The sequence below is a fragment of the Vigna angularis genome, chromosome 2, assembly GCF_016808095.1.
Source record: "Vigna angularis cultivar LongXiaoDou No.4 chromosome 2, ASM1680809v1, whole genome shotgun sequence".
Classification (NCBI taxonomy): domain Eukaryota; kingdom Viridiplantae; phylum Streptophyta; class Magnoliopsida; order Fabales; family Fabaceae; genus Vigna; species Vigna angularis.
Genome location: NC_068971.1, coordinates 33,496,078 through 33,508,519, shown reverse-complemented (window position 1 = coordinate 33,508,519; position 12,442 = coordinate 33,496,078). Strand labels below are relative to the sequence as shown.

Here is a 12,442-nt window from a genome sequence, read left to right as displayed (position 1 = left end):
CGTGGGCGAATACGGATGATGGTTGATGAGTGGATGAGGGAATGAGGTTTCGTTGAGTAAATGGAGGAATACAAAGTTTGCGAGACCGTGATGATGGGTGGGAGATGCAGCAGGGAATGAAGATGATCACGGGTATTGGAAATCGAGTGTTGGAGGTGAAGATTGATGATGTTTGGTAATAATGAGCATATACAAATATCCAGTGCATTCAACAACATTCATATACAAATTTAACAACATGGAGTGTTAGATATTACTTACCTCTCGATTGCTATTGCCAACCTTGCGTCTCCAATGGTTTTTTTTTCCTTTTGCTGGCGTCTCTTTTTTTTCAGGTGAAAAAATGGTGAATCTGGATGATGATGATCCCAGATGAAGGTCCCCCCAAATCCCCTCCTCCTTTCTCTTTTCTCTCCCTTATCCAACCAAATCCTCCCTCCCAAAATCTTGGAAAATATTCTCTTCTAACCACCTGGTCTCCCCCCTTTCTCCTTCCAAAAAATCTTAGAAAATATTCCCTTAACCACCTGGTCTCCCTCCTTCAGACACGTCCCACATATCCCCTTTTCCACGTTTTTTATTTCCTTTTTTTTATTTTATTTTTAAATTTTAATTTTTTAATTTTATTTTTCAATTTTTCAATTATTTTGATTAATTAAATTTATTAAAACAAAATGAATATAAGAAATAAAATAAAAATTGAATTAAAAGCAAAGATCTAAATACATTAACATAGAATAAAACAAAAGGTAAAATAAAATAAAAGGAAAATAATAAAAAAACCAATAAAAACACATTTTTTACAACCCGGACAAAATTGAGTGTTGACACATAAAATATCTTAGATATTATATTTATTACATAAAATATCTTAAACGGTTAAGATATTTATAAGCCATTAACCACATTTTTAGGTAAGGTGGTTATTTTTATTTTGCTTATAAATACAATGACAGGGCAAAAGTTCAGGTATGTTCTCTTTATGTCTAGAGACCCTAAATAATATTTGAGAGTAGTATCATAATCACTCTCTTGAGAGCTGAGGCTTCATAACTCACATCTGACTTGAGCGTCGGAGTATCTTTGCAGGTACCTCCCCCTCCTTTAGCGAGTATGAACAACAACAATTGGAGAAGAGCAAGCGTCCTAGACAGCCAGAAGCAACAAAGACATACCGGACAACATTTACACCGAAACACAATCATTTCCTGATCTATTAAATTACATAAAATTTCTGTAAAATTGAACTTAAAACAACAACTCTCAAAAAAATTGTAAGAAAAGAGGAACGTATCATGCCATGTTCTTTTCCGTATCATGCCACTTCATCAATGCACTTTTTAATTAATATTTTAATCAGATGTGCATTATAATTTATGATGTATGGATATTTATCCATATGAATAAAATATGGTTATTTTTGTCTGTCCAACTTTCATTTTATGCTTGTAGATAACAGAATTCAAAGACTACTCATGAGGGACGAAACGAATATGCAAATTAAGAGTAGAAAAACAAAAAAATCAATTTATTGAATTAGCGTGAGGCAGCCACGCATAGATGCATCACCAACGCATGTAAACTCAAATCCACTTTAGTTTCTCTTTTAAAAGATATCACAAAGGTAAATAAAAGTTATGTGGTTGAACAAAATGCAAAATATCTTGTCTTTTATAAAAAAAACTCCCAAATATGTTGATACTTTAAAATATATTTATCATTTATCATCGTATAAAAAAATATTATTAATATATATATATATATATATATATATATATATATATATATATATATATATATATTGGGATCAAACCAAATTCATGAACAAATAATACATGACAAGCTTTTAACAAAACCTAATTAGATATCAATTATGAAAATAATCCAAACTAATGCTATAGGGTAAAACAAAATATTATTTAAAATATTTTCAATTTATCATACCAATATTAATCAAGTTATCGGTATAATAATTTAATTTTTAAAAAATATGTAAAACTTTAAACTTCATCTATTACAAAGAGTTAAACGATTTCTTCCATCTTCTTTTAAGAATTCAAAAAATTATATTTTGAAAAGAAAAAACTTTGAAGTTCTAAAGTGAATTTTTTAGGCCTAGAAAACCAAAAAAATTGTCAATATATTTTCCTTTGTCTAAAAAGACCACCACAAGGAACAAAGCATCGACAATCTTTCGTTGCATTGTATTGACTTTGATTTAATAAACTTTTGAAAATTCCCAAATCAGTTGGATTACATAAGAAGGGGCATGAGTCCACGTTTGTATAAAACAAAAAAATGTTAACACCTTAAAGTCTTATATGTTATTATACATAGATTTTGAACCTTAAAATCTTATATATTATTATATATAGACTTAGAAAAAAAGAATAACAAGGCATTTTCACAAATTGTAGATGGATAGAATAGGAAAACACATTAAAAGACTTTTGAAACCTTGCATAATTCTTCATTATTCAGATTATCCTGCAATAATAATCACCGCAAGCCTTATCAAAGACACCATATAAGTGCTTCTTACTTTAAGAAAAGAAATAATGAACAAAAATGAGTCAATATTCAAATCAGCAAAACTTTGCCTCAACTAATTCCAAATAGTTAGAAAAAGATGCATAAGAGATTCATCATACATCCCACATAAAACATAAATTAATCTCCCTACTCTGCACATGATTATCATCCCACAATCTTCAATGCATTAGTTTCCAAAGTACGAGACTTAGCAAGAGGAATACAAGCATTTCACAACATATTGCCCCAATCAACTTCAGTAGAAGAAAAGAAAAAAAAAATCCAACCAGCTTTTTTTTGTGATAAATCACCAAAATCCAACATTCAGTTAGGAACATCTATATCATTAAACACTATCAAATTAGACAAATCACATAAACTTGTAATAACATAAGAAATATTACCAATTAGAAGCATTCCACCCTGCTTGGACAGTAACTGCTGACAAGTTAATGTTGTCTTTATATAAAACTCCAACAAGCTTGAAAGTACGTTTCGAGGAACACTATAAATCATTTTAGAAAATTTTCTTATCCCCAATTCCAAGAGTGTACAAAAAGAAGATTGGTTAGTTTATCCTTTTCATTGGATTATTGGCCACAGGGCTAACATAAACAAAATACAAATGAAGATCGGTTAATTTATCTTTCGATTGGATTACTCGCCACAAAAAGGTTAGTATACTTATGGAAATTGATCCAATGTTATTGACCAATACTTTTGAGATCCTATATCCTCTGTTCACACCAAGGACACTTAACCTGAAAATTGAGTAGATCTCATAACGGGTAATTAATAATTCTAAATTTCGATTAAGATAACTTCTCGGAACAACGTGAATTAGTTTTGTTTCTATCTGATATTTATGGTGACTCAAATATGAAACAAAATAACCAATATTTCCTTGGCATTTATTCTAAGTAAAAATAATTTATTGCATATTTAGTTTTTTTAAACCACTTCAAAATATATTTTTTATAGCAACTTTTTATATCGATTAAAATTTATCAAGTATAGAAAGTGGTGCAATGACACTTTTGTAAATATGACAAGTTTTTCTATACTCATTTCATTGAGAATAGATATAGAAAGTGGTGTAGTGACAAAAGTGTAATAAATTATAAAGATTTTTATACCAATTTCACTTAGAGCAAGTATAGAAAGTCATTTTTCTATACCAGTTACTCTTAAAGTCATCCATAGACTTGGATGAGTATTCTCACCACTCCTAGTCTTCACAGTCAACGAATAACTACATGTTACCCTAGACTTGGATGAGTATTCTCACCACTCCTACTCTTCCCAGTCAGTGAATAATCACTTGTTACCCTAGACTTGGAGGAGTATTTGCACCATTCCTGGTATTAAGCAACATTGCCTAGATTTCCTTTAACTCAACTGAGTTCAACAAGTGTTTTAATTCTCTTCAGAATTGTAATCGAAGATTGCTTACAAGTCTTTTAGACTATTACTCTCACAAAGAGGATGTAATTACAATACAATGCAGTCTTAACACTCGCAGGTGTTCCTCTCTTTTCTCTTTCTTTCTTTCTTACAAATAGTAAGCAGTATGACAATGAAGCTCATGAGTTTTTATTTTCTTCTCTTTTTCTGCTCATATGTATTCTTTTTCTTGAGCTCTTTCTTTTCTTTTTGAACACTTCTTAGGACCAATATTTCGTTGTATGCTTTTCTTTTCTTTAGCAATCCTCTCTTTTTTTTTTAATTTGAAAGCTCTTGTATTTATAGGCTTTTGGGTAAATGTCCATTAGACTAAGCTTTTGGCTTTGATTCTTGTGCTTTCTCTTTCTTTGTGTAAAGCAGCCTTTGGATAAAGTCAACTTGTCAGAGCAGTCATGCTTTTTAAGTCCTTTTCTTGAAGTAGGTTGTACGTTCTTTTAGACATTCCGTTAATATCTCTTGTCTCTAACATCCACTTCTGATATTTTGATTTTAGGTTTTGTGGATGCGTGTAGAATAGTTTATCTGCAGAGAATACAATAAATTGTACATGCAACAGATATATATATTTTCTTATCACTTTTGTTGTTTTTGAATGTTGAACATTTAATGTCAATTAATGTTTGCTCAGAACAACAAAGTGTTTTTTTGATTTCCTACCATTGAGGTAATGTTTGTCAATTAAGCTTTTCTTCCAAAGATACCAAACACTGATTAAGGACTTCACTGTCTAACGAAGTAACCTTTTGGCTTATGGTATCGTTTAGGCAAAGTAAACGCTTTTGTTATTTTGCCTTTACAGACAGACAATGTTTAGTTTTGTTTGTGCTTTAAGTTTTAGTCGTATGGCTTTGTTTTGTCAAATACCATTTAGGTATGATAAGTTTTACGCTTTTAGCTTCAACTCTCTTAGATGGCTTTGACTTCTTTTATCATTGTGTCTGGGTGTTTGGCTTAGTTATTTTTTTGCTTCCTAAAATCCTAAGTGTTTTCTTAAGGTTTTCTATGTTGGGGATTTTGGTTCTAAGTCTTTATATTTTCATCCTATGTTGTTTTCAGATTATTATTCCGTTTAATATTATTTGGTTAAACTTCAAAACATGAGTGTGTTTAGGCGCATAAACAATTTTGTCTTAACATATACCAAGTATTTTCTCTTCATATAACTTGTTATGCCAATTTGTTAAGTTTCTCAATCTAAGATTGGTTCATATAATTTACTATACCAACTCTAATGCATTACATCTTATATTAGATCCATGATTTTTTTCTTTCATTCCTTCTATCTTTTGTCTTTTGTAATGCGTGGGGATTGTTATGAAAACAAAGTATTGCAAAAGATCTAGAATTGAACCATGTCGTGCCTGTCTTTTCCAATGACGCACTGCACGATGGGGATTGTTATGAAAACAAAGTATTGCAAAAGATCTAGAATTGATCGACGTTATGCCTCTTTTTCCCAATGACTCAGTCCACGAATTCTGCCCCTCCGCAAATCGATAAATGAGCGTTGTCACATGTCACCTATCTCCTTTTTAGAATGGTTGACATATCCTTCTGTTATTCCTCAATCAAGGGTCTATGACCGTGTACGTCAAGTATCCTCCACCTATAAGTAGGTGTCTTCCTAATATGGAACAACATGCCTAGATAGAAATAAGCTAAGAACTAAACTAAAAGAATTAAGAAATAGAATTAAAAAGACTAAAAATGTAAGAGAGAAAGGAGAGGAAAATTATGATTTAGAAGACATGCCACTTGAAAGGATCCAAGATAAATGTCAAGGTGAATCGTCACTTGTTCTTCACAAGATAAGACCCAAATTTAGATTAAAAGATATAATTCTATCTCAAAGAAGTAATGCAATTGAATACAAAACACTCTTTATATTCAAATTTGAAGGTGTTCAAGGTGTATGTTCAAGGACATAATCTAAGAGACATACACTTCAAGAGGCCAAAAAATCAAGTGAAAACTACTAGACAAATTATGTGAAAAGAACCTAGTAAAGCAAGAAAAATTGGCACAGAAAAATGACAGCAAACTAAAATACTAAAAGAGACAAAACAACAAGGAAAATGAAGGAATAAAAAAAAGCACATTTGAAAATACTGCAGCAAAAGAATATACACAAACAAGAGGCAACCATACCAAAAACTTTATGCATACATGAAGAATGAGTGGAAATATTTGGCATGCCTCAAACCCATATGTTCTGTAAAATGATGATAATAGAAACTCAAATTAAGATATAAAACAAACAAAAATAGTGGAGAAAATACTCAGCCAGACCATGCAACTCAATCAAAACAAATTTGGTTTTTGGATTATGAAATTGTGCATCTAGCTAGTCTTGGCCAAGCATGGATAATTTGATTATGTGTGTTTGATCAAAGCTGAAATTTGGTTTGTTTAATATCTCTAATAGTGAAGAACATATAAGCAAATCATACACACTTAAATCCTAAGGTGGTCTATCTCAATTCAACATACAAGAGTAATGATGCAAAGAACTCTAGCAAATCCAATTCAAGAAGAAATTTCTAGAAAACTCTTAAAGAGGAACCATATATGACTCAAATCAAAGGCTAAACATAGAATAAAGACTCAATACAAACCAGCTAAGACAAGAAAAAATAACTAGAAAAGCAAACAAAAGGAATTTAGAGGCCTACTTGTTGAAGACTTCTAAAAGTTGTTTGTTGCTTGTGCTGGAAGGTTCTGATTGTAGCCTCTGTACAGTAGCTTTTGGACCACTTCTAGGCACTTAATTAGATTATTTAGATCACTCTTAAGGTGCCCTTGATGAAGTATAGCATCTAGAGGAAACAAACCATCCATCAAACACACAAATAACAAGCAATTAATATCCAATTTAAAAGGAATAACCAAACAACAAGCACAACAATGAAGTGTTGGATGAATTAACACCAAATGAACAAAGTGAACGATGGAATTAAAGTGAAATAATAATTGGATTTTGTTCCTAACATATGTAAACAAAACTATAGAAAAAAATTTCACTCAAATCAGAGTTGAAACGCACAGGTTATGACACAAACACTGTTGACCACAATCATGTCTACGTTTGGTGCCTGGAAGTTGCGTTGGGCGCTAGTAGAAGGAAAACAAAGGCTTTTTCTATCTAATATGCATTCTTAAATTGATCAAACCTAAGGCTCTAGATACCACATGATATGGAACAACATGTCCAGATAAAAATAAGCTAAGAACTAAACTAAAACAATTAAGAAATGAAATTAAAAAGACAAAATATAAGAGAGAAATGAGAGGAAACTTATGATTCGGAAGGCATGCCACTTGAAAGGATCCAAGATAAATACCAAGGAGGATCACCACTTGTTGTTCACAAGATAAGACCCTAATTTAGACTAAGAGACATAATTTTATCTCAAAGAAGTAATGCAATTGAATGCAAAACACTCTTTATATTCAAATTTGAAGGTGTTCAAGGTGTATGTACAAAGGAAACCTTAGGTTGCTTATGTAACACTAGGAGATGAAGTAGGTGGAGAAAACTAAAGGATGAGGGATTTGGAGGCCTACAAGTCTGAACAAACAGCTCACAAGGATGTTTTAAGTCCTACATCTCTTATTTTACAACCTTCTAAAGGTATATAAGCTACCTAACTAGTTTAAAGATCAAAACTAAAACTATACATGAGATAACATGCATTACAAGTAAAAGAAGAAGAGACTTATTTATTCTTCTTTCTTTTAAGTCCAAGCTATGTGAAATCCCATATTGCTTACATCTTAAAGAAAATAAGAATATATAAGTGTTTTACAACCAAACTAAGAGAAAGAAATTAGATATTAGAATAGGAAAAATACAAGCCTAAGAAAACCTATGCTATTTCTTTTTATTCTTCTTGTCACTCTTTAAACTCTTCATCATTGTCCTATGTATGATCATATCACTTCCTCTCCTCCAAATCACACCTTTACTCACACTCCTATCCTCCAAATCACACCTTTACTCACTCTCTTATCCTCCAAATCATATCTTTACTCACTATCTTATCTTCTATCTTTTCTTATCCAGGGTTCTTTGCTCTTACGAGCTTATACATGCTAATTTTATGTTCCTTAATGTCAAGTAGTTTCTATTATATCTTAAAGGGCTTGGATAACATAATGCGAATAAATCTCAAAGGCCAGTAATCATCCACATCTTAGGAAATTAATCTTGTTTATGTTCTCATAAAGTTTTTTTAGAATGTACTTAGTATTCATTCAGATTAAATAGATTACCTGAGAGGTGATATTTAAGGATAGAGATTTCACTAAAAAAAATATTTTTCTACCTAATTAATTAGTTTTTGGTTAAATTCTTCTATTATGTTTAAGAACATATAATAGATTACTCAAAGAGTAACGATAGGATACCATACATTTGTATTTATTTGACATACTTAATCAGGATAAAATGGTCATAAAAAATAAATTTTTGTAATTTTTAAAAAAAGAAAAAAATAAAAAGTAAGAAAGAATAGTATTAAATAAATAAAATAATTATGTATGTCAAAATATCATTTTTCTTAATGAAATCTTTTGAAAGGAGAAATAGACTATCATATCCCTGCGGCAATAGACGTCGTATGCTTATGACGACAATGTTACAAATCTTACAGAGTTTTTTAAGCTGCTCCATATCGTGGTTAAGTTTTAATGTTCTCACATCTAATAAACAAGGTTGAATTCTTTTTGTATTTAACTCCTAACAAATAATATCTAAAGAAAAGAGGTAGAAAACCCTTTTATTTTGTATATTTAAAGTACACCGAATTAACATGGGACTGAAGTTGCAGGTGAAATTCAATCTATTCTTATGAAACAAAGAAATGATCGAACAGCCATCATATCACCTGAAAATCGCCACTCACTAGTAAAGTATCCATATATCGGAATATTCCGGTCACCACTTATTGCACCATACACATACATACATATATATATAATATATATATATATATATATATAATTAAACATGTTGATGACCATATGAAGAAAACATCGATCAAACTGAACGCAAGAACATGTGAAAGAGGCTCTCGAATTTTTCCATTTCCTTAGTAGGAAGAGCCACTATAATGTTGATCCCATCATCACCACCTGCGCCAAAGGGAGGAAACAACAGAATAATATCCTTCCGATGATGCACCAGAGGGCAACAATACTTTGGCTTCCCCCATGGATACTCCACCTTTTCAAACCCTAATCTCCACCACGAAGACACCAAAACATCCCCACGAGGAAACCCATCACCCAGCTCTCCCCGGTCTATAACAGACCTCACATACTCATCACTCATTCTCTCTGCTCCCTCTTTCACCATCTCCACCAACCTTGAAAACTCACCCTTCTCCAACTCCTCGTATTTTGCCGAAGCAAATGCCGTTATCACGGCGTTGCCAGCGAAGCCTTCCGGCAACGGAGGGTTCAGTTTCGAACGTATGTCCACGGCGAATAGTATGGTCGAGGATCCAGCAGGGTCATACGGTGCTGATAAGGCCTTGCACCGCCATATATGGGCGGTGATAACGTTAAACCCGGTGTTGCTGGCGTTGGTGCTTCCCTTTGCTTTCTCCTTGAGGCTCAGGATGTCTTTTGAGGTTAGTTTCAAAATCCTAAAGTCGACTTCTTCTTTGGAAGCATCAAAGACGCTGGACTCAATACCTGTTGGTGACTGATCGAGTTCGATCAACTCGGGGTTCGGGAAGGTTACACGTGGTGGTGATCGTGCGGCCAGGAGGTGCCTGTCGTGGCAGGGTATCACAGCCAAGGGCTTATTAGCAGCCAGTGCCGCAAGGTTGTCCAAGAAGGTTTTGAAGCTAAGTCCGTCAAAGGCTACGTGGCTGGTTGTGAAGCCCATTGCGAAGCCACCACAGTCAAAGGATGTCAGCTGTAAAGTTAATGTAACATCGTCAATTCATTAGTTATTGTTTTAACGTTGTACTCATGCTTGAAATTTAATGCTTAATGATGATGTGAATATTATGCTTATGTGATGTTATACTTTCTAACTTTTAGGTTTTTCATAATATATTGGGAGACAATATTGTATTTAATAATACTTTTGATATTTTCTTTGTGTAGTGTGATTGATTTATGTGGACTAAATTCTGTGAACATTGGAGATGGTCCTACTTTAAATTTAATGCGTGATTTCATTATAATAAAACTAAGCCACAAATGCTTGAGCAATTACAGTTGATGTAATATAATCTTTAATTATCAAGACTGATTTTTCGGCTACCTAGCAAGTATGGGGCGAACATGGTCTAATTAATCTCTTAATTACATTTTAATTGTGAAATTTTTAAAAACATTTTATTTATTTATTTATTTGTTGCGTTTAAAATTGAAAATGTATGTAATGTAAAAATTGAAAATTTTCATAACTATTTATTAGGATAAAAAAATTACTATATTTCTAAGTCTTATATAAAAATTTAGAAGACATACAAATGATAGAAAAAGTAGTTATTTCTCGACATCTTGATAAAGGGTTAAAACAAATTGAAGAATTATACTGAGATGAGTTTAGATAGAGAAATGATCAAATATGCTACAAAATATTATTTAAAATATTTCATAGTGACATCAACTATCAAAATTATTCTTTTAAAAATTTAATTTGTCAAGAGTGGATGCTAATACTATGCGTAAAATCAATCCTAAAAGAGGGGATGTTAATAACTTTGAAATAGTATAATACTCTGCCATACTGAAATTAAGATATATTTAATTTATATAAAGTTAAATTAAATTGCCACAATTGTTATCATTTAAATCTGTTTTCAGCCTGAAAAAATGATTTTCTTTGTATTATTTCCTACTGTATCCGTACCTTCAGAAACCACATTTCCTCTTTTTCATTAGTTAAAACCTTGGTCGTTTTTAGTAAATGATTGAACTCCTCCTTAGTACGAATGTTTCAGTTTATCATCTAATAAAAACTAGAGTTATTAATTATCCATTTAAAATTAGTCTTCATTATTCAGTTACACATAAGGATATCATTTTTAAAAATGTAGAAAATATATATGAATTATGATGTTTTTACATTAAATATAAAATTTAGTTCAATTATATATTTAATACAATTCATGGGTTAGATTTATTAAAGTTAGATTATAAGAACTTATTAAGGATATAATTTGACTAACCTATTAAAGTTAGAGGTTATATATATATATATGTATATATACAAATACTGAAGTCACCAAAATTTTGAAGAAAATTTTTTTAACTAAGGAAGTATATTTTCTGTTAAATTATTTCCAGGAAAAGTGAAGGAAACAATTGCAGGAGCCCACAAAAAAATTCTGAAGGATTGAAATAGGTAAAGAAAGCTGATGATGCAAACAAAACTGAATAAAGAGTACTGATATAATCATATATATATCCAAAATCACTTTTATCATTATACCTTTTAATTAAAAAAAAATATAATAGTATTTTTTATTCACTCACAATCTATTACCATACTTTTTACAATTAAAAGATCATCTCTCAGTATTTGTGTTCTCTTAAATAAAAGGTAGCAATTTGATACATATGATGATAATAAGTCGAACACATATAGGGCAAAACTGCACAGTTATTCAAACTATGTTGCATTTTGGCCACCCAAAGATAAACTGTAGTTACCTGCACAGCGCATAGTGGAAGATCCTTACTCTTGTGAACCAATTGTGCATAAGCTGGATTGGGATAAGCCAAGTCTCCAATCTCAGTTAACTTGTGCTTACTTGAAGCCACTACAAACTCAGCACCTTTTGCGTTGCAATCTATCTCTAATCTTTTGGTTTCAGGATTCTGTCTCAACCTTCCGGCTAAGAAGGAATAATGCACAAGAGCATCCTCCAGGGCCTTCTTCAACTTCTCAGCCACCTTTTGGAATGAAAAAGCTTTGTTTGCTGCGAAGAAGTGAAGCGTGTCCACATCAAAGTTTACTACTCTGTCTATGTTTGTTAGGAACAAGGACTTGTTCTCCATTTCTTTGGATGGAAATATGGTTGAAGTTTTGTGGATTGTCACCTTCAGATCATGAAGAAGTGATGCAGATTTTAGGCAAGAGGTTCCCATGTTTGAAAAACTGAACCAAAGTGTGTAGTGTTCTTATGCAGTGAGTATGTGTGTTGTGGTTTTGGCCTTGACCTTATATATACACAAACACGTAGTGGGCATCATCTTTGCGGAAGCATGCAACGTGCACACCATTCATCATGTACCATAACGTGCTTTTATGAGCATTGAATTCACCGGAGGTTCAGATTGTTAAACCATGTCTAATGGCAGAAAATCATTATCGCGTTTCGTATTTGGTAAGTACAAAGGAAAAACGCTGAAGCCGAAAAAATGGATAAGTTTAAAAGTAAATGAAGTAGAATAAAATGAAAGTTATTAAATTGGAAACAAG

At 31.9% G+C, this 12,442-nt stretch overlaps 1 protein-coding gene across 1 annotated transcript; it reads right to left on the bottom strand.

The window, feature by feature from the left end:
* Positions 1 to 8,990: 8,990 nt before the first annotated feature.
* Positions 8,991 to 12,138, bottom strand: LOC108327506 (acyltransferase GLAUCE). Its single transcript, XM_017561201.2, has 2 exons — positions 11,671 to 12,138; positions 8,991 to 9,919 (listed from the first exon to the last, which is right to left on the bottom strand). The coding sequence occupies exons 1-2, from the start codon at positions 12,106 to 12,108 to the stop codon at positions 9,035 to 9,037; spliced, it is 1,323 nt and encodes a 440-aa protein (XP_017416690.1). The 5' UTR covers positions 12,109 to 12,138; the 3' UTR covers positions 8,991 to 9,034.
* Between the last annotated feature and the right edge of the window lie 304 nt (positions 12,139 to 12,442).

Excerpts from the sequence above, each read along its gene's own strand:
- LOC108327506 (XM_017561201.2), bottom strand. The coding sequence starts at position 12,108 with ATGGGAACCTCTTGCCTAAAATCTGCATCACTTCTTCATGATCTGAAG. Across the intron at positions 9,920-11,670 it reads TTCCACTATGCGCTGTGCAG|CTGACATCCTTTGACTGTGG; the intron begins GTAACTACAGTT and ends TTAACTTTACAG.